Below are 23219 nucleotides of genomic sequence, written 5' to 3'. Positions count from 1 at the left end.
CATTTTCCAGATCTTTGTACATGGTGTCCCTGCGGACCCGGTCCATCCTCGACCCCCAAATGAAGTGGAAGATGGCCTGGGTGACCGCAGCGGCGCAGGTCCAGGGATTAGGCCAGGCCTGCGCCACATACAACAGTACTGAAAGCCCCTCGCACCTGACAACCAAGTTCTTACCCGCGATGGAGAGGGACCGGAGCGTCCACCTGCCCAGCTTCTGTCTCAGTTTGGTGATGCGCTCCTCCCAAGTCTAAGTGCATGCCCCAGCTCCACAGAACCAAACACCCAGCACCTTCAGGTAGTCTGTCGTGATAGTGAAGGGGATGAAGGAGCGGTCGTCCCAGTTCCCAAAGAACATGGCCTCGCTCTTACCCCTATTGACTTTGGCACCCGAGGCCAGTTCAAACTGGCCACAGATGTCCAACAGCCTACTCACCGACCGACGATCGGTGCAGAAGACGGCGACATCGTCCATGTACAGGGAGGCCTTGACCTGAAGGCCTCCGCTGCCTGGGATAGTCACGCCCTTCAGGCTCACGTCCTTCCTGATGGATGCAGCGAAGGGCTCCACACAGCACACGAACAAGGCAGGAGAGAGCGGGCAGCCCTGCCTGACTCCAGATCTGACGGGAAATCTGTCCGATTCCCACCCGTTGATCGAGACTGCGCTAACGATGTTGGTGTAGAGCAGCCGGATCCAATTGTAGATGCCCTCCCCGAACCCCAATTTGGAGAGGACGTCCCTCATGTAAGCATGAGAGACCCTGTCGAAGGCCTTCTCCTGGTCCAGGCTGACAAGGCAGGTGTCCACCCGCCTGTCCTGTATGTAGGCGATCATATCCCTGATGAGCGCGAGGCTCTCAACGATCTTTCTGCCCGGCACAGCACAAGTTTGGTCAGGGTGAATCACCGACTCCAGGACAGACCTGACCCGGTTGGCTATGACCTTGGCCAGGATTTTGTAGTCCACGTTCAATAGTGAAATGGGACGCCAATTCTTAATTTCTTGCCTCTCCCCCTTCCTCTTGTAAATGAGGGTGATGATGCCCTTCCTCATGGACTTGCACATTTCCCCTGCCCGAAGCGCACTATCGTACACCTCCAGCAGGTCCAGGCTAACCAGGTCCCACAGAACGGAATACAGCTTGATCGGTAAGCCGTCGCTCCCGTGAGTCTTATTCCTCTCCAAGGACTTGAGGGATCTGGTCAGCTCGTCCAGGGATATCGGCCGGTCCAGACACTCCCTCGTGCCGTCGTCTAAGACCTCCGTGATAGATGACAGGAATGACTCGGAGGCCGTGCTGTCTGTGGGTTTTGTGTCGTACAGTCCGGCATAGAAGGATCTGCTGATCCTCAAAATGTTGGGCCGAGATGACATCACCGAGCCGTCGTCCTCCTTCAGCCGGCTAAGCACAGAGCTCTCTTTGTGCACCTTCTGAAAGAAGAAATGCGAGCACATCTCGTCCTGCTCCACGGAGCGGACCCTGGACCGGAAGATTATCCTGGAGGCCTCCGTGGCGAAGAGCGAGGCTTGCTGGCCCCTCACCTCACGGAGGTCTTCCGTGACATTGACCCCCATCAACTGCAGAAGGAGCAGGTTCTGCACCCATTTGTGGAGTCGCGACAGCTTTCCCCACCTCCCTCTCGCCTTCTGAACATCCTTGAGGACAAAGAGCCTCTCGATGTTCTCCTTCACCGTCTCCCACCAGTCGCCCGGAGACTCAAAGAGGAGTTTCACGGTTCTCCAACCGGCGTACTCCCTCTTAAGCTCCTCGACGTTCTCTGGGGTCAACAGAGTCGCGTTGAGCTTCCACGTCCCCTTGCCGGCCGGCTGGTCGTCCTGTAAGTGACAGTCGGCCAGCAGGGTGCAGTGGTCAGAGAAGAACACCGGCACGACGCCGGTGGACCTGACCGAGAACGCCCGTGACACAAACAGGAAATCTATCCTTGAGCGAATAGAACCGCCTGGCCTCGACCAGGTGTACCTCCGCTGCGCTCTGTCTGCAGGGGTGCTGAAGACGTCGAGCAGCTTGGCGTCCTTCACTGTGCCCATCAGGAATCTGGACATGACGTCCAGTTGACTCCCCCCACCCGAAGTCCCCACGCCGGATCTTCCATCTGCATCGATGATGCAGTTGAAGTCTCCGCCTAGGATGACTGGCCTGGACGTAGCCAGCAGGGGTGGAAGCTGCTGCAGGACGGCCAACCGCTCACTCCGTACCACTGGGGCGTACACGTTGATCAGCCTCAGGGGAGCGTTCCTGTAGGTGACGTCAGCCACGAGGAGGCGCCACCCCACCACCTCCTGAACTTGAGAGATGGTGAAGTTGCGCCCCCGCAGCAGAATAGCCAGGCCCGAGGAGCGACAGTTGTTACCCCCCGACCAGATTGAAGGTCCACATGTACAGGCGCCGGACCATTTCCTGTACCTGCCGAGGTGCGGTATCCCGCACTCCTGCAGAAACAGGAGGTCCGCCTTGACAGTGGTCAGGTAGGCCAACGTGGACACATCTTGAGGTGGACTTGACGCTGCGCACACTAATGCTCGCAACTTGTACCCCCATTGTGGGCAGTGACCGCAGTATCCTCCCCGAGTCCAAGGTCCAGCCCCTCCATCTGTCCCTTCATGCCCATTGCCCGGGCTAACTGCTGGGCGCTCTCCGGGCTCAGGAAACCGTCCGTGCTGCCTTCTGGATGGCATCCCCCCGTCGGGGGTATGGAGGCAGGAGAGTCCGGCTCTGGGTCAGGCTGGGGACGCGCTGTTTCCTCCTTCCCGCACGCGGCTGGATATCGGAGGGAGCCTCAGGACGCCTCCCGTCACCTGGAAGCGGGGTGCTGCTTTCCTTCTCCCTTGAGAGCTTTAGCCTCTGCTTTGGGCGGGCCTTCTGCGAATCTCCCTCGTCAGAGGAGCTCTTATAGCCACCCTGTAGCTGCCTCTTCCCGCCTGATGGTTGCGGCTCCTGGTCCCGCCGACGTGCCTTCCTCCTCGCTTTCAGGATCGTTGTCCACTCCCCTGGGTCGCCTGTCGCTGCCTCCATCGACTCCGGGTTGTTGGGGTGGAGCGGAACCTGGAGGGGCGCTTTGCTGGCCTCGGGCCCATCCTGCTGGGCAGGGCCCTCCTGCACGACCTGGCTGTCCTGCACTTTAGTGGGGTCGTTGCAGGGCCCTGGTGCCTTCCTCTCCTCCACGGGGGCTGGCCTCGCATTGCCCCTGCCGGCGACCTGGGCGTAGGTGGTCCCCCGCCACGGGCATGCCCTATAGAGGTGGCCCGCTTCCCCGCAAAGGTTGCAGCTTTTCTCTTGTGGGCAATCCTTTGCAAGCTGTCCCTCCTCCCTGCAGTTCCTGCAGATGGTGGCTTTGCAGTCGGCCGCCACGTGACCTGACCTACCACAGGCATGGCAGACTTTAGGTTGCCCTGCGTAGGTCAGGTAGCCCTTGCTCCCGCCGATCGCGAAGTTGGACGGTGGGTGTACGACATTCCCGTCCGTGCCCATCCTCAGCGTCACCTTGATCTGCCTCTTACTGGTCCAGATGCCAAAGGGGTCCACGATGTCAGTTAGGTCCCCTTCCACCTTCACGTACCTTCCAAGGAAGGTCAGGACATCAACTGCTGGCACATGCGGGTTGTACATGTGTTCAGTCACCATAAGGCTCCTCTGACCGCTGTCCCGCTGTTCGTGATGCCAGCGCAGAGGAGCCGTATGGTGACTGTACACATGTACAACCCGCATGTGCCAGCAGTTGATGTCCTGACCTTCCTTGGAAGGTACGTGAAGGTGGAAGGGGACCTAACTGACATCTTGGACCCCTTTGGCATCTGGACCAGTAAGAGGCAGGTCAAGGTGACACTGAGGACGGGCGCGGACGGGAACATCATACACCGACCGTCCAGCTTCGCGATCGGCGGGAGCAAGGGCTACCTGACCTACGCAGGGCAACCTAAAGTCTGCCATGCCTGTGGTAGGTCAGGTCACGTGGCAGCCGACTGCAAAGCCACCATCTGCAGGAACTGCAGGGAGGAGGGACACCTTGCAAAGGATTGCCCACAAGAAAAAAGCTGCAACCTTTGCGGGGAATCGGGCCACCTCTATAGGGCATGCCCGCAGCGGGGGACCACCTACGCCCAGGTCGCCGGCAGGGGCAATGCGGGGCCAGCCCCCCTGGAGGAGAGGAAGGCTCCAGGGCCCAGCAAGGACCCCACTAATGTGCAGAAGGGCCAGGTCGTGCAGGAGGGCCCAGCCCCGCAGGATGGGCCCGAGGCCAGCAAAGCGCCCCTGCAGGCTCCACCGCCCCCGACAACCCGGAGTTGATGGAGGCGGCGACAGGCGACCCAGGGGAGTGGACGACGGTCCGGAAAGCGAGGAGGAAGGCGGGTCGATGGGCCCAGGGACCGCAACCATCAGGCGGGATGAGGCAGCTACAAGGGGGCGAGAAGAGCTTAAGAGCTCCTCTGACGAGGGGGGATTCGGAGAGGGCCCGCCCGAAGCAGAAGTTAAAGATCTCGAGGGAGAAGGAAAGCAGCACCACGCTTCCAGGTGATGGGAGCCGTCCTGAGGCTCCCTCCGACACCCAGTCAAGTGCCGCTGGGGCACTGGAGGGGCCCCCGGAACTTCCAGGCGGGAAGGAGGAGACAGCGTGTCCCCAGCCTGACTCAGAGCTGGACCCTCCTGCCTCCGCACCCACGACGGGGGGATGCCACCCGGAAGGCAGCACGGACGGTTTCCTCAGCCTGGAGAGTGTCCAGCAGTTAACCCAGGCAATGGGCATGAAGGGACAGATGGAGGGGCTGGACCGGCCGATATCCCTGGACGAGCTGACCAGACCCCTCAAGTCCTTGAAGAGGAATAGGACTCCCGGGAGCAACGGCTTACCGGTCGAGCTATATTCCGCTCTGTGGGACCTGGTCGGCCAGGACCTGCTGGCGGTGTACGATAGTGCGCTTCGGGCAGGGGAAATGTGCAAGTCCATGAGGAAGCGCATCATCACCCTCATTTACAAGAGGAAGGGGGAGAGGCAAGAAATTAAGAATTGGCATCCCATTTCACTATTGAACGTGGTCTACAAAATCACACCACCCCACCAACCTCCGGATACAACGCATCATCCTCCGACACTTCCGCCATCTACAATCCAACCCCACCACCCAAAACATTTTTCCATCCCCACCCCTGTCTGCTTTCCGGAGAGACCACTCTCTCCGTGACTCCCTTGTTCGCTCCACACTGCCCTCCAACCCCACCACAGCCGGCACCCTCCCCTGCAACCGCAGGAAATGCTACACTTGCCCCCTCACCTCCTCCTTCACCCCTATCCCAGGCCCCAAGATGACATTCCACATCAAGCAGAGGTTCACCTGCACATCTGCCAATGTGGTAAACTGCATCCACTGTACCCGGTGTGGCTTCCTCTACATTGGGGAAACCAAGCGGAGGCTTGGGGACCGCTTTGCAGCACACCTCCGCTCGGTTCGCAACAAACAACTGCACCTCCCAGTCGCAAACCATTTCCACTGCCCCTCCCATTCTTTCGATGACATGTCCATCATTGGCCTCCTGCAGTGCCACAATGATGCCACCCGAAGGTTGCAGGAACAGCAACTCATATTCCGCTTGGGAACCCTGCAGCCCAATGGTATCAATGTGGACTTCACCAGCTTCAAAATCTCCCCTTCCCCCACCACATCCCTAAACCAGCCCAGTTCGTCCCCTCCCCCCACTGCACCACACAACCAGCCCAGCTCTTCCCCTCCACCCACTGCATCCCAAAACCAGTCCAACCTGTCTCTGCCTCCCTAACCTGTTCTTCCTCTCACCCATCCCTTCCTCCCACCCCAAGCCGCACCCCCATCTCCTACCCACTAACCTCATCCCACCTCCTTGACCTGTCTGTCTTCCCTGGACTGACCTATCGCCTCCCTACCTCCCCACCTATACTCTCTCCACCTATCTTCTTTTCTCTCCATCTTCGGTCTGCCTCCCCCTCTCTCCCTATTTATTCCAGTTCCCTCACCCCATCCCCCTCTCTGATGAAGGGTCTCGGCCCGAAACGTCAGCTTTTGTGCTCCTGAGATGCTGCTGGGCCTGCTGTGTTCATCCAGCGTCACATTTTATTATCTTGGATTCTCCAGCATCTGCAGTTCCCATTATCTCTCATAGCCAACCGGGTCAGGTCTGTCCTGGAGTCGGTGATTCACCCTGACCAAACCTGTGCTGGGCTGGGCAGGAAGATCGCTGAGAGCCTCGCGCTCATCAGGGATATGATCGCCTATGTACAGGACAGGCGGGTGGACACCTGCCTTGTCAGCCTGGACCAGGAGAAGGCCTTTGACAGGGTCTCTCGTGCTTACATGAGGGACGTCCTCTCCAAATTGGGGTTTGGGGAGGGCATCCGCAATTGGATCCGGCTGCTCTCCGCCAACATCTTTAGCGCAGTCTCGATCAACGGGTGGGAATCAGACAGTTTTCCCGTCAGATCTGGAGTCAGGCAGGGCTGCCCGCTCTCTCCTGCCTTGTTCGTGTGCTGTGTGGAGCCCTTCGCTGCATCCATCAGGAAGGACGTGAGCCTGAAGGGCGTGACTATCCCAGGCAGCGGAGGCCTTCAGGTCAAGGCCTCCCTGTACATGGACGATGTCGCCGTCTTCTGCACCGATCGTCGGTCTGTGAGTAGACTATTGGACATCTGCGGCCAGTTTGAACTGGCCTCGGGTGCCAAAGTCAATAGGGGTAAGAGCGAAGTCGTGTTCTTTGGGAACTGGGACGACCGCTCCTTCATCCCCTTCACCATCAGGACAGACTACCTGAAGGCGCTGGGTGTTTGGTTCGGTGGAGCTGGGGCGTGCACTAAGGCTTGGGAGGAGCGTATCACCAAACTGAAGCAGAAGCTGGGCAGACGGACGCTCCGGTCCCTCTCCAACGTGGGTAAGAACCTGGTTGTCAGGTTCGAGGGGCTTTCGGTACTGTTGTATGTGGCGCAGGCCTGGCCTATTCCCTGGACCTGTGCCGCTGCGGTCACCCGGGCCATCTTCCACTTCATTTGGGGCTCGAGGATAGACCGGGTCCGCAGGGACACCATGTACAAAGACCTGGAAAATGGGGGAAAGGGCGTGCCGAACGCCACCCTCGCCCTGACGGCTACCTTTGTGTGCGGCTGCATCAAGCTGTGCGTAGATCCTCAGTACGCAAACACCAAGTGTCACTACTTACTGAGGTTCTACCTGTCCCCGGTGTTGCGAAGGATGGGCCTGGCCTCGTTGCCGCGGAACGCTCCGAGTAGTTGGACCATTCCATACCACCTGTCCTTCGTGGAGAAATTTTTGAAAGGAAACACCTTTGACCACAAGGCCGTCAGGCAGTGGTCAGCACGTAGTATCATCGAGACCCTTCGGGAAAAGGAGAGGGTGGATCCCGTCGTGTGGTTCCCCACGCAGACTGCCAAAGTCGTTTGGCAGAATGCCCCATCGCCAGAACTTTCAAACAAGCACAAGGACATTGCTTGGCTGAGATCCTTTATGCATGCCCGGAATCTCTGTGCCACCACACGCTGCCCTCGAGGTGGCTGCGGGGGGGTCGAGACTGTCGATCACCTCCTTCTGGAGTGTGCCTATGCGCAGGAGGTCTGGAGTGGATGCACTGGTATTTGTCGAGGTTCGTCCCGAGCAGCTCCGTGATGCGGGACTCCGTGCTCTACGGGCTGTTTCCCGGGACACACATCGAGACCAACATCAACTGCGCCTGGAGGACCATCAATGCGGTGAAAGACGCTCTTTGGTCTGCCCGCAACTTGCCTGTCTGCCAGCTGAAAGAATTGACCCCGACTGAATGTTGCAGACTGGTGCACTCCAAGGTCCAGGACTATGTGCTGAGGGACACCCTAAAGCTTGGGGCAGCCGCCGCCAAGGCGCGGTGGGGAAAGCCCACGGTGTGAAATCCCTCGTCCACAATAGAAAAAAAGGCCCCTATCTGGTAACTGGGCCCAGCTGGCGCCTTCCCCAACTGGTCAGGGGGCCAACGGGGACTGTGCGGGGTGACGACTGCCAGGGTATTTTCTTTGCTTTGTTTTTTTTCCTTCTTTGTTTGTTTTTTTTTCCTTTAGTTGGTGTACGTCCCCCCTGGGTAACCCGGAGCGGCTTGCATGACTGGGAAGGTGTATAAATATGTTTTATTTTTTGTACATCTTATGAATAAAGTATATTTTTTCAAATAAAAAAAAGGTGATGAAACGTCTGAAAACAAACCTTCCAGCTCAGCGAGCAAACTCACATCCAGAACCTCAACCTGAGCTACAAATCTTCTCAAAACTCGCTAGGTCTCAAAAAGCTATACTACGGAGATTGAGCCCATACTGCTTGGTGTTACCCTGCGCCGCACTCTCTCCTCCCAGTCACACCCAAATTTACAGTATGCTTCTGACAGGAGAAACTCTCAATGGAATTGTGATGCCTAAAAATTATTATTAATGCACAAAACACACACTTAAAACAATGTATTTAAAATGCATTAAATTCTCTCAATATCCCATAGTGCAATGCATCCAATTAATTATTTTTCAAGTTTGTCCAGACATGGTCACCATGTGTGCCTAGCAAGATCCAAAAGTAAAAATGTAAGAAGAATCACCAGATAGTGTGATTCTGATGGTGCTGGTTGAAGGAATGACTGTTAGCCATAGGATCGTTTCTGTCGACCTAAGCCACCAGGACTCCATGTAGCACCCTGAATGACTCTACTATTTCAGCCTGTAAAACATTGTGACTGAAATAGCTAATTCCCACTCTGAACTTGGGCACACAATTCTCCATTGACATTTCAATAGCCAGGCTGCTGGGTGGAGCTAGCCAGTGTAAGGTCCTGGGTGCTGTTAGAAATATTTTCTAAATTCAGTGTATGATGCCACACTACATTCTTAAATGGAATCAATTAGCCTGTTGCTGCATTTGGCTCTTGAAACGATAAAGTACACTGAAATCAAAACACATGAACCGTTCTGACTGCATCACTGACCAGCAATACTACTTGAACAGCACCATGAGAAAATTAACTTTCTGCGAATGAGAGCAGTAAATAATTATAAGTAATTGCATTATCACGTCACTCAATCGTGAGACTGTTACTTGCAACTTCTGGATAAGCTTAGCTGTCATAATTCCTTGTCACCAGCTTTGATTTGTTTGCTAAAATAACAGTGAGTTTAACTGTGTCTGCAGGTATTAATGTGTGAATTGTCTGATAATGTTTGACATCCAAGTGATAACCCATGAACAGCCTATCACCACAAGGTTCGAGGCAATTTGACCCCCATGTGCTGTCAGTTCTCAGAAACAGCAGCTTGCCTTTATTCAGCCTGTGAGTGTCATGAATTGCTGCAGCTGTGCATTAATCACCAATGCAACTTGTTGTGAAATTACATCTGCTACTTAATAGCGTAGACACATTTTTATTTCGGAGATTTATGTTTCTGCAATGACACTCAAGTCATGAAGTTTGGAAAAGGAATTGTTTCAACTATGGAGTTTTAGTCCTCTATGTAATAAACTTATATTTTAAATTTAAAGTGTAAATTATTTTCTTGTTTTCATTTTATCGTCTTCAACTTTTATCAATCTCATCAATCTTTCCATCCTATATTTCCCTGATTTGACTGTAATACACCAGCGCTTCACCGGATGATGTCACCTGGAATGGTGACGAAACATCTGAAAACGAACCTTCCAGCTCAGTGAGCAAACTCACATCCAGAGCCTCAACCCGAGCTACAAATCTTCTCAAACCTCACTAACACTCACTTTAGTTTACCCCTCTCTGTTATCTCCTTGTTCCTTCCAAATTTTAAAATTTCAATCAAATAGGTATCAAGGGGCCAACTCTCCAATGCTTGGAGTTATACCTGACACGTAGGAAGATGGTTTCGTTGTTAGAAGTCAGTCATCTCAGTTCCAAGACATCTCTGCAGGAGTTCCTCAGGGTAGTGTCCTCAGCCCAATCATCTTTAACTGCTTCATCAATGACCTTCCCTCCATTATAAGGTCAAAAGTAGGGACGTTCGCTAATGATTGCACAATGTTCAGCACCATTTGTGACTCCTCAGATACTGAAGCAGTCCATATTCAAATGTAACAAGATCTGGACAATTCCCAGGCTTGGGCCGACAAGTGGCAAGTGACATTTGTACCACACAAATGCCAAGCAATGGCCATCTCCAATGAGAGACAACCTAACCACGCCCCTTGACATTCAACAGTGTTACCATCACTGGATTCCTCACTGTCAACATCCTGGGGGCTTTTATTGACAGAAACTCAACTGAAATCATCACATAAACGCAGTGTCTACATGGCCAAGTCAGAGGCTAGGAATACTGTATCAAGTAAGTCATCCCTGACGCCCCAAAGCCTGTCCATCATCTACAAGACACAAAGTCAGGAATGTAATGAAATACTCCCCACTTGCCAGGATGGGGGCACCGTCCAGGACAAAGCAGCCCACTTGATTGTCACTGCACCTACAAAATTCCACTCTCTCCACCGCTGACACTCAGTAGCAGCAGTATGTACTATCTACAAGAAGGACTGCAGGAATTCACCAAAGATCCTCAGGCGACACCCTCCAAGCTCACAATCACTTCTGGCTAGAAGGGCAAGGGCAGCAGATACATGGGAACATCACCATCTACAGGTTCCCCTCCAAGCCAGTCACCATCCTGGCTTGGAAATATGTTGCCATTCCCTTGCTGCTGCTGGGTCAAAATCCTGGAATTCTCTCTCTAACAGCATTGTGGATCAACCCGCAGCAGGTGGGCTGCAGCGGATCAAGGAGCTCACTCCCACCTTCTCAAGGGGCAACTAGGGATATGGCAATAACATGCTGGGCCAGCCAGCGCACACATGTCCCACAAGTGAATAAAAAACAACAAAACCACGGATTCTCTGTTGGGTCTTGCCACATTCTCAGTTTACACATGCAACACTTTGAGCTGATTTGGGGTAGAACTTTCTTATTTGCAGCTAAAATGTAGTAGCCAATGACCTTCATGGTCCTCAGCCCGCCACTATCCAGAGGCAATTTTCTTCTCTTTTTCATCTCAGTAATTATGAAACCCGGCTCACTTCTCAGGAGTCACATGAGGAAGAAAGTGCTCACCACTGTCAAAACCTCCTGGTGTGCATGCCTCTGGTGCCATAGTTAAAGGTCAGCTGGACCCCATGGTTGATGCTGGCAACCAGGATCAGTCTGTCACAGTGCAGTACATCAACAGTAACATTCTCTTGCATCTACTTCCATCATTATCAATGCTTCCCTTCTGTCATTGCAGAAGAAACTGGATCATAGCCGGGCTGTGAGGGCACAGCTTGTTGGAGATGTGTGTGGGGGCTCCTTCCTCTCTACAAAGTCATTGCCCTGGCCTGAGGAAAGCGGGATTGCTCACATGTCGGGAAAGAGACTTCAATATGCACCCAACTCATGAGCTTCACTGATCTGTTCTCCCATTAACACCAAGAATTTTGAAGGGGGCAAGGTTAGAAATTGTGCCGCATTGTTCATAATTTTCAGTATTTCCTGAACTCAGGAGAAGTGCCAGAAGACTGGAGAAGTATGAACATTACAATCCTGTTCAAGAAATGATGCAAGGTAATCTCAATTTAACTTCGTTGATAGAAAAACCTCCAGAAACAATTAGCAGTCACATGGAAAAATCTGTGTTAATTTGGAAGAATCAGCATGGATTTCCAAAGGGGAAATTATGCTTAATGAACTGGATGGAGATTTTTGAAAAGGTAACTGAAAGGCTCAATGAGGGTAATGCTGTTGATGTAGTGAATGTGGTTTTCCAGAAGGTGTTTGATACAGTGACACTGTACAATAGACTTGCGAGGAAAAGAATCATGAAATAAAAAGGATAGTGACAAAATTGGCGAAATGATAGCAAGCTGAAAGTAACAGTTAATGGGTATTCTTCTGTCTTGATATAAAGGTTTGTAGCAGAGTTACTTAGGGAGCAATATAGGGACCTTTGCTTTTCAGAATGATCTGGAACTTGGTATGCAGGGGACAAATTTTATAGTTTGCAGATGACATTAAACTCAGAAGAATTGTAAACTATGGGGAGGACAGTGTGGAACTCCAGATGTAAATTGACAAGTTGATGGAGTGGCCAGAGAGGTGGCAGGTGAGGTTCAATGCAGAGAAATGTGAGGTGATACACATTGGCAGGAAGAACATGGAAAGACAATATACAATAGGGTGTCCAATTGTAGAGAGTGAGCAGGAGTAGGCAGACCTGGGTGTGTATGAGCACAGATCACTGAAGGTGACAGCACAGGGGAGAGAATAGTTAATAAGACTATTTGTGTCAGATGCAAACTTAGCAACAATGCCCTCAGTTCCTTCATCCAGGTTATTAATGAATAACATGAATAGTTATGATCCCAGCATTGACCCCCAACTCCTGTTTGATGAGGAGACTATGTCAACAACTGCCTTCAAGCTTGGTTTCGTCATAACACTGTTTGTTGTCACACCTAGGGGCAATGCTACTGAGCATGTGGGTCAGCAATCCTCAGGCTAATGTTCTGGGGTATTGGTACAAATCTCACTATGGCAAGTTGTGAAATGGAATTCAATTTTAAAAAAGCAAAATCTGAAATTGAAAAGCTAGCCTGATTGTGACCACTGTAGATTGTTGTAAAAAGCCACCTGGTTCACTAATGCTCTTCAGGGAAGTAAATCTGATGCCTTTACCTGGTCAGTCCTATATGCAACTCCAATGCCATATCAGTATGGTTGACTTCCAAATGCACTCTGAGCAATTAGGGATAGGCTATAAATGTTAGTCCAGCCAGTGATGCCCATGTCCAATGAACAAAAGGGAAAATAATGTTAAATGCTATAATATGTGCTAATCAGTGATACACCAAGGTCTAAGTTTACTTTAACTGTACTCCACATGTCTATTAGCATATGTTTCAATCAATGTCTAACATGCTTCACTGACTTTCTTACTATCCAATCCTTATCAGTGTATCCAACTACGCCTATGGCCTAGACAGAGTGGATGTTGGGAAGATGTTTCCATTGATGGGAGAGACTAGGACCCAAAGGCGCAGCCGTGGAGTAAAGGGAAGACCTTTTAGAACCGAGATAAGGAGAAACTTCTTCAGCCAGGGAGTGGTGAATCTATGGAATTCACTGCCACAGAAGGCTGTGGAGGCCAGGTCAGTGAGTACATTTAAGACTGAGATAGATAGAACAGTGAATTTCTCAAACCCCAGACTTACGAACCTATGAGGAGGTAACCAGTCTCATATGGTTATCAAGGGGATCAAGGGTTACGAGGAGAAAGAGGGAGAATTGGGTTGAGAAATTTATCAGCCATGATTGAATGGCGGAGCAGATTTAATAGGCCGAAAGGTCTAATTTCTGTTCTTATGTCTTATGGTCTTGTGGTGTGCTATTTACGCCCAGTGAGGAGTAGTTTTATGACATCATCACAAAGTCTAAAAGCCTTGCACAACACATTATGAGGCAACTGTCATGGAATCAGATGTTGTAAGGGATTTAAAAATCTGAAACTTACAATTCAATGACCAAGTAGAATACAGAAGTTAGTCAAATCTCCTCAAATAATCAACGAATAAAATACCGACAATTTTGGGTTTTTGACAAAGAATCATACTTGGGACAAAACATTAATACTGTTTCTCTCTCTGGTGCCACCAGACCGGCTAAGGTTCTCCACACTTTTTCTGATTTCTTTTAGATTTCCGGCATTTAGAGAATTTTGCTTTTAACGCATTTTTGGGGAAATTGGAAGAAAACGTGATTTGCTGAATGGTCCTGTCGGTCTGAGTTAAAGTAAGGAAAGTTTTTTTTTGTTTTGCAGCTGAAGTTATTAAAAATAACTTGTAACATTTTATTTTCTTCTCAAGGCGACACAAATACTTTAAATAGGGGAATTGATGTTGAAAAAGACTTTGAGAGGCATATGAGACTGGTTACCTCCTCATAGGTTCGTAAGTCTGGGGTTTGAGAAATTCACTGTTTGGATAATGAACCCCTGACTGTAAGTTATGATTTGTTATATTTCATTCTGTAACAATGGTGAGACAACTGAATATTGTCTCTAAATTCAACTGGAAAAAATAAGCTTTTATTACAACAAGTAATTGAGTGAAATGGAGGACTACATACTATTTTGTGAACTTAAGTAGAAATAACATAGACAGCATATTTCAAGCTTTCATATTCTACAGCTTCTATGTATCCTGTGTATTCTGTATTTACTTTATGAAAATGCTGTGTGGATAGCATGTACTTCTTCTGTGCAATGCTAGGACAGAGGGAAGGGGCAAGAAAATTGGTCCGAAATGGAATTGAGGATTTGAAGAATATTTGAAAAGGATGAAATATGAAAGTTATCAGGGAAATATGATTAGAGCAGATGTGTCACTTTTTTTCTTTGTAGAGTACATACCTTTCTCTGGGAAGTTCTAGAAGAGGAGTTCTTACCAGTATTTTGCTGCCAGACTTTACGCATTGGTGATATTCCTTATGATCAGAGACAATTATTCAGGACAACTTTAATTTATTGTGTAATTTATGCTTTGTATTGAATGTCTGAGCTGAAATATTTTGCAAGCTTTCCAAAAAATAAACACATCTGTTTTAACAAAGGAGAAAGCTTAAACCATGAGAATCTGAAATTATTAAGATCCATATCTCACAGCAGGAATTGATAAGCTGTTCAGCGTTCAGGAAGAAGCCACTGCAGATCAAGGAAATACTGAATATCAATTAGGAAAATGGAAACCAAGCTACAGAACAATTCTGCTGATTCTGAGATTGAATATATCTTGGAGAGAAGCTATCAGTTTTGTGGACAACATTTATGGATCAGTCAGAGCTCAAATTCCCAGATTGGGACTTCTGCTTTTGTATGGGAAGCTGTAAGTATAGAGACCTGCTCTATATATAAGTAACCAACTTCAGTGAGTGCTTCAAGAAACTCTTTATATTACAGTGATCAACATCATATGTTTTTGCAAACAACATTGCACTTTGAAAAGTGATACAAAGTCAGTGACAGTTTATTTTATTTCAATCTTTTATCTCCTTTTAGCATGAGAACTGGTTTAGTGAAGTACAATGCGTTATGAAACTTTAGCTTTGGTTATACTGCACGTGGTTATGGCATTCTCAGAAACTTCCAGACATCCCACACACTGGCAGAGGGGCTTCTGTATTTCAGAGTAATTTTGGTGCACGCAATTAAGCTTTCATCGTGGAACAAGTTTTCTCTCTGAGAAACAGATTGGTGCCATTTGGGTTAGAAAGGGAATTATCCCATAAGTTGCAGCTGGTTCCACTCTGGAACTACCTTGTAGGCTGGCCTTGCTGAGTTAGAGCAGCTAAGTCAATGTGGTTGTTGTATTATGTGGAGGTGCTGGTGTTGGACTGAGGTGAACAAGATCAGAAATCACATGACAACAGGTTATAATCCTACGGGTTTATTTGAAAACATAAGCTTTCGGAGTGTTTTCTTCTTCTTCATGTGTTACTGAGAGAGGCTGTATCAGACACAAAATTTATCAGTAAAAGACAAAAGGGTCACACCACTGTCGAGGATGTATTAAACAAACCCAAAATGCTGTTAAATCTTTAATCAGTTGGAGTTTTTAATTGATTATTTTGCATATGTAAATCTCCAAATTTCTTTCGTCACTGCTGTGAGGGATCTAAGGTTTTTATCAGGGTAAAGAAGAAGTGACATTTTAGGTCAGACAGCGCATGTTAGGTTTAAGGCCTTGATTAGAATCTGTTTGTGTTTTGTTTTGGAATCTCCAGAATACCGCATGCATTCTCATCCTACACACTTCCCGTGTAGGGGACTTCTGGCACCTTCCGTAAATACCCAAAGCCAACACACCTGGACGTCCCATCGTATCAGTCAGTGGGACCCTGTGTAAGACCCTCTCTGGCTATGTTGAAGGTATGTTGAAACCCATCGTACAGGGAACCCCAGCTCCTGTTATGACACTGCAGATGTCTTACAGAAACTCAACACCCGTGGACCAGTCGAACCAGGAATATTCCTCATCACAAAGGATGCTTTGATGCTGTGGCAGTCTAAACCTGCATCCCCCATTACGATGGCTTTGCCACAACAGCCTCAGTACTCAATACCACCAATTGCCAATTTCCAGACGCCATCTTACAACTCACACGCTTCATCCTCGACCACAACATCTTTGCTTTCGACGGCCAGTTCATCCAGATGCACAGAACAGCCATGGGGACCAGACTTGCTTCCCAATATGCCAATATTTCCATGCACAGGTTCAAATAAGACTTCTTTGCAGCATAGAACCTGCGACTAGTTCTATACATCAGCTACATTGATAACATTTTCCTGCTTTGTACTCATGGCAAGGAACCACTAAAACGACTACAGCAATATCAACAAGTTTCATCTCACCATCAGACAAGGGAGTCACGGAGAGAGTGGTCTCTCTGGAAAGCAGACAGGAGTGGGGATGGAAAAATGTCTTGGGTGGTGGGGTCGGATTGTAGATGGCGGAAGTGTCAGACGATGATGCGTTGTATCCGGAGGTTGGTGGGGTGGTGTGTGAGGACTAGGGGCATTCTGTTCTGGTTGTTATTGTGGGGGTGGGGTGTGAGGGATGAGTTGTGGGAAATGCGAGAGACATGGTTGAGGGCATTTTGGACCACTGTGGAGGGGAAATTGCAGTCCTTGAAAAATGAGAACATTTGAGATGTACAAGAGTGGAATGCCTCATCTTGGGAGCAGATGCGGCGGAGGCGAAGGAATTGGGAATAGGGGATGGCATTTTTGCAGGAAGGTGGGTGGCAGGAGGTGTATTCTAGGTAGCTGTGGGAGTCAGTGGGCTTAAAACGGATATCGGTTTCCAGGTGGTTGCCAGAGATGGAGACAGAGAGGTCAGGAAGGTGAGGGATGTGTTGGAGATGGCCCAGGTGAGCTTGAGGTTGGGGTGGAAGGTGTTGGTGAAGTGGATGAACTGTTCGAGCTCCTCTGGAGAGCAAGAGGCGGCGCCGATACAGTCATCAATGTAACGGAGGAAGAGGTGGAGTTTGGGGCCTGTGTTGGTGCGGAGGAGGAACTGTTCCATGTAACCTTCAAAGAGGCAGGCATAGCTTGGGCCCATGTAGGTGCCCATGGCCACCCCCTTTGTCTGTAGGAAGTGGGAGGAATCGAAAGAGAAGTTGTTGAGAGTGAGGATGAGTTCGGCTAGGCGGATGAGGACGTCAGTGGAGGGGGACTGGCCAGGCCTGTGGGAAGAAGTGGAGGTCCTTTAGGCCATCTGCATGAGGAACGCAGGTGTATAGAGACTGGGGTTCCATGGTAAAGATGGGGTGCTGGGGACCAGGGAATCAAAAGTTTTGGAGGAGGTGGACGACGTGGGTGGTGTCATGGATGTAGGTGGGGAGTTCTTCGAAAAAGTGGGAGAAAATGGAGGCAAGCCATTTAGAGATGAGTTTGGTAGGGCAAGAGCAGGCAGAGGCAATAGGTCGACCAGGCCAGTCAGGTTTGTGGATTTTGGGAAGGAGAAAGAAATGGGTAGTGCGGGGTGGGGAACGATGAGGTTGGAGGCTGTGTGTGGAAGGTCACCTGAAGTGATGAGGTTGTAGATGGTTTGAGACTAGCCTCATCCCGCCTCATTGACCTGTCCATTCTCCCTGGACTGACCTATCCCCTCTCTACCTCCCCACCTACACTCACTTTTACTGGCTCCAACCCCACCCCCTTGATCTGTCTGTCTCCTCTCCACCTATCCTTTCCTTTATTCATCTTCTATCCACTTCCCCCGTTTCCCTATTTATTTCAGAATCCCCTCGCCCATTTCTAAAGAAAGGTCTCAACCCGAAACGTCATTCTTCCTGCTCCTCTGATGCTGCTTGGCCTGCTGTGTCCATCCAGCTCCACACCTTGTTACTTCATCCGGTTGAATCAGTTCATAGAACATAGAACACTGCAGTGCAGTGCAGGCCCTTTGGCCCTCGATGTTGCGCCAACCTGTGAAACCAATCCGAAGCCCTCTCACCTACACTATTCCGTTATCATCCATCTGTTTATCCAATGACCATTTAAATGCTGTTAAAGTTGGTGAATCTACTACTGTTGCAGGCAGGGCATTCCATTCCCTTACCTCTCTCTGAGTAAAGAACCTACCTCTGATATCTGAGCTATATCTATCACCCCTCAATTTAAAGCTATGTCTCCTCATGCTAGCCATCTCCATCTGAGGAAAAAGGCTCTCACTGTCCACCCTATCTAATCCTCTGATCATCTTGTATATCTTTATTAAGTCACCTCTTAACCTTCTTCTCTCTAATGAAGACAACCTCAAGTCCCTCAGCCTTTCCTCGTAAGACCTTCCCTCCATACCAGGCAACATCCTAGTAAATCTCCTCTGCACATTTTCCAATGCTTCCACATCCTTCCTGTAATGCGGCAACCAGAACCATATGCAATACTCCAAGTGCGGCCGCACCGGAGTTTTGTACAGCTGCAACATGATCTCATGGCTCCGAAACTCATATTGGCATTTAACCATTGACAAGCTAAATTCTAATTCACTGACTACTCCTTTCATATATCTTTTCAGCTACATTTCTTTCACGTGAATATGCAATTATCCTGAAAGCTGGAAATTCTGCCTTAATTATAATCTCTTCAGTGAATTCCACTGCCTCACTGTGTGAAGAAGCCTCTCCTACTTTCTGTTAGACACATTTTACACTTAAACTGTATCTACAGCCACTCATTCTGAAACTCTGGACTGCTAGATAAGGTTGTTTCAACCATCTCAGAAAATTCTTGGAAAATACCTGCTGGCTGCTTCATGCCCAATGCCAAGCATCTCCTTCCTTACCTAATTTTTTTTTAATTTTCCAAGAATTTTCCAAACTGGCTGAATTACCCTGTGTCAGTTGGACAGTATGGAAAGGATAAAAAGACTGTCCAACTCAAACAGCTTGATGATGTTTTCTTGTTTTTTTTTTAAATTGTAATATTCTGCCACTTCAAATTATTTGTATTTTCACTAAGCATTTTGCCATGGCTTGTTTTAGAGCATGACACAATTTCTGTTAGACTTTCACCCACTGAATCTTATATATGACTCCTGCTTTTTACATCTTGATCACCAAGGTTTAGAATCATGGACTGAATAAAAAGTCTGGCATGATTTGTTTTCAATACTAAAGGTAATCCTGCAGCTAGGCTTCTGTCTGAAAAGCACCAATTTCAGAGGCAACACTTCCCCCATCAGGAAAAAAGAATACCATAAAACTCAGCAACACCAAACTCTCTGTCATTCTCTGAGCACTGATGTTCAACAGCAAGCTGCAAGTCAGATTGCCAATGCTGGCTGGAGAAGCAAGAATGTGAGATTGTCAATAGGAATGTTTGGACTGTATATGTAGTACATCTATATAAGAACATAGACAGTACATGCGTACATATGCGCTGTGAATGTGGAGTATAGTTATGTGTATCCTTTCACAATTGAGCACAGCTGCTGCTGGTGACTGAGTCTGTTCATTTACATTTTAGATTGGATTCTGTTGGGCTTCCTGCATTCTGACCACAGCTGGGATTCTGCCTCTGTCTGTTTGCTGGTTCCAGGTTGATAGGAAATGTAAATGAACATGTTATCCAAGATTCTAACTCTAACAAATAACATAGGTCTTTACAAAGGATTACCAATGGGAGTTGGATAGTGCAGGGCAGGTCCTGGGGTGCAATACTGGAAAGGTTAGAGTCAGCTAGATCCCATTTGTTCCATTTATCTATTCTCCATGGAAGATAGGCTACTTGAGACTGTGATACTGGAGAGGCCATCTTATCGCCAATTTGCACTGGCTAAAAGGAGGCTTAGTTGACTCCTAATCTCGAACATTCTCGCTGATTTTGCCTGTATACACTGATGTGTGCAAAAATCTTATATTTTACACACCTGTTGCACAATGGCTTCACAGAATTTCATCTCAGCTTTAGAATTCAACCTAATTCGAATTATACATGGGCTCATTTTTCAGGGTCTTGCTCTGTGTGAGTATATTGAAGAACAGAGGATAATCTTTAATGGCATGAAGGTGATCGAACTGGGTGCAGGAACTGGAATATTAGGAATCTTAGCAGTTCTGCTAGGTAAGTTAAAAAGTTCACAGGAGACTAAAAGCCACAAGAAGCACAACTTTGCAAATGTAAATGAAAGATAGGTGATGATGAGCATGACGAACAATGTGTGTTTGTATCTTCTCCTGGTTAGAGAGTACACTTAAGCTTTGCGAGTCACTTGATCAGTATGTTTTAGTCCTGTTCAAGTTCTTGCAGTTTATGTTAGTTTGCTGCATTGTATCCTTAATGTTATATCTCATTTGTCACACAGTTACTTTAAGGGAAGGCTAGGGCTAGGGGTAAATGCTTTCAATGCAAGATATTTACTTCTCCACTTAGTCTGTAGTTTTTGTTTGACTGGTCTAGAGAAACACCCTGCATGCATTCCATGAATCCGTCTTTCACACTAACTCTGTAAGTTTTGTTTGCCCAGTTCGTATGAAAAGAGATTATTTGCTGCATGTGCCTTTATTCCCTGACTTAATTGTTCTCTGTTTCAACTACATTTAGGGGGTTACAAGAAATTTCCATTGATGTTTTTCATCTTTATTGTTTCTTAGCTCCACTCAAATTGATTGTACTTCTTGATTTTCGAAGATAAGACCATTCCTCATGACTATTTGTATTTTTCTTTCAAGGTTTACCCTTCCTTTTTTCAACTGACCAATCTCTTACACTGAAACTGGGAGCAGGGCTTGGCCAGTGACACCTGCAACTCATGAATGAATTAAAAACAAACTTCTTGGATGATATGGAAGACTAATAAATAAGCACAATTACAGACTGAATCTTAACATGAGGCTTGCTTTCAAATTAAATTTTTGTCCTGGAAGCATACCTTCCCAGTTAGTGTTCTCATAGGCAAGTCTTTATTCAGTAGAAATTCTGCCAATGCATTCCCCTTCAATACATCTGGCTGACAGCCAGCCCTGGGACCACTGCCTGCCTCTAACAAGATGCATAGGTAAGTAACCAGATAGCTAGGTTTGGAACTAAATGCAAGAGGCACAATGATTTTTATTGTAACGTTCATGGATCAGCATATACTTGAAATGGTATTTGCCTAAATATTCAAAATGTCTTTAAGAAGATTATTTTTCTCTCCTTTCTGTAACCATGATTCAGTATCTGATTACCATGCTGATCAAATTCTGAACTGAGATATATAATTATTTTTCAGGAGGAAATGTGACAATTACAGACCAACCAAATGTTCTAAAGCAAATTGAACGGAATGTTATTGCCAGCATCTCACCATCTTGTAGAGATCGGGTCAATATCCGTGCCCTATCCTGGGGTCATGATCACACTCACTTTCCACGTGACTATGACTTCATTCTTGGTGGAGAAATTGTCTATTTTTCAAAGACCTATCCCTTACTAATAAAGACTCTACAACATCTCAGTAGTGAAAGAACTATCATTTATCTTTCTTCGAAAATGTGGCAGGACTTTCAGATCAACAAATTCTATGAAGACATTCTACCTGAGCATTTTAATTGTGAACTGGTTTACAGAAATGAAGAAGATGACATCAATGTGTACAAAGTGACCAAAAAACGTCCAAGCTCTGGGGATTAGCTGTTAACACAGAGAAGCAAATAGATGTATTATGTAACTCGGCTCTCGGTATTCTTGATGATATTTTTCAATCATTATCTATCTAAATGTCAGCTTGATGAAATACTATTCTGATCATTTATGTCATTGTTTTCCTTGTTTGCATTGTGGATGATTTTCCAGCCCTCCTCCAATTCTTTACCACACCCTTTCCCATGTGTGAAATTAGGCTGTGAGAATGAGTGGGAATTAACCAAATTCAGTACTATGTCAGCATTATCAGACGTCACAAGATATAAATAGCATTGGGAATATTTGCTGATTTTTATTTTTCTGCCAGGTGTACTGATCCTTTCCTGTTGCTCTGGTAGAAATCAGCAAACTAATTGCTGGCTTTGAAATTGGAGACTATTGACTTGTATGCATCAGTCACTGCCGGACGAAGCGGTGTAGTAATTAATAAAGTTGAGCAGGTGGCACGGTGGCTCAGTGGTTAGTGCTGCTGCCTCACAGCACCAAGAGCCCAGGCTCAAATCCAGCCTCAGGTGACTGTCTGTGTGGATTTTGCACATTCTCCCTGTGTCTGCGTCGCTTTCCTCTGGGTGGTCCGGTTTCCTCCCACAGCACAAAGTTGTGCAAGTTAAGTGTATTGGCCATGCTAAATTGTCCATAGTGTCTAGGGTGGGAAATCCAGGGATAGGGTAGGGTGTGGCTTGGGGTGAAATGCTCTTTGGGTGGCCAGTGTGGGTTTGATGGGCTGAATGGCCTCCTTCCACACCATAATGCTTCTATGAATTGAAAATAGTATGAAGCAGTCAACAAATTCTCATCTCCATATTATAAAAGAAAAGATTCACATGAAGATTTACAAGAAGTTATCTCAGATGATACCAATAACAAGTTTCTTAAAAGGCTAGAAAGAGAAACTGAACAGTCTGGTGTTCTTTTCTCCTGAAAAGTAATGATTGAGGAGCAAACACGAGCACATGACAGATGACAAGAAGAGGCAACTTGGCCCAGCAAACCTCTTTCCCCATTCAATAAGACCGTGGCTGATCTGATTTTAGCCTCAACTCGACATTGCTCCACATTCCTCATAATTTTTCATCCCCTTGGTAGTCAAAAATTTATCGAGCTCTAGTTTAAACATACTTCACATTCTGCATTGACTGCATAGAGCCATAGAATTGTAGAGATCTACAACTCACAGAAAAATATTTCAGCCTATCAAATCTGCTCTGGCCAAAAGCAGCCATTTAACTAATCTGAGATAACAAGCTGTGGAGCTGGATGAACACAGCAGGCCAAGCAGCAACAGAGGATCGGGAGGAGCAGGATGCTGCTTGGCCTGCTGTGTTCATCCAGCTCCACACCTTGTTATTCTCAGATTCTACAGCGTCTGCAGTTCCTACTCTCTCTAACTATTCTGATCCCATTTTCCAGCAGTTGGCCCTTTGCGTTTATGCATTGATATTGTTAGTGCACATCTAAAAACTTCTTCACTGTTA

General features: G+C 47.8%; 1 protein-coding gene across 1 annotated transcript; it reads left to right on the top strand.

The window, feature by feature from the left end:
• The first annotated feature begins 14791 nt into the window (after positions 1-14791).
• LOC125457463 (EEF1A lysine methyltransferase 3-like) lies at positions 14792-21732 on the top strand. The gene is made up of 3 exons (XM_059650851.1): positions 14792-14935; positions 20070-20181; positions 21332-21732. Exons 1-3 carry the CDS (start codon positions 14792-14794, stop codon positions 21730-21732), a joined length of 657 nt encoding a protein of 218 aa, XP_059506834.1.
• The last annotated feature ends 1487 nt before the right edge of the window (positions 21733-23219 follow it).

This window comes from Stegostoma tigrinum, chromosome 14 (genome assembly GCF_030684315.1).
Source record: "Stegostoma tigrinum isolate sSteTig4 chromosome 14, sSteTig4.hap1, whole genome shotgun sequence".
NCBI lineage: Eukaryota > Metazoa > Chordata > Chondrichthyes > Orectolobiformes > Stegostomatidae > Stegostoma > Stegostoma tigrinum.
Note: the sequence above shows the minus strand (reverse complement) of the source record. Positions and strands in the feature narration are given on the sequence as shown.

Bases quoted from the DNA above. Each gene is read 5' to 3' on its own strand.
- LOC125457463 (XM_059650851.1), top strand. From the start codon at position 14,792: ATGGAAACCAAGCTACAGAACAATTCTGCTGATTCTGAGATTGAATAT. The intron at 14,936-20,069 runs GTAAGTATAGAG...CTCATTTTTCAG, and splicing joins CTGCTTTTGTATGGGAAGCT to GGTCTTGCTCTGTGTGAGTA. The intron at 20,182-21,331 runs GTAAGTTAAAAA...ATTATTTTTCAG, and splicing joins AATCTTAGCAGTTCTGCTAG to GAGGAAATGTGACAATTACA.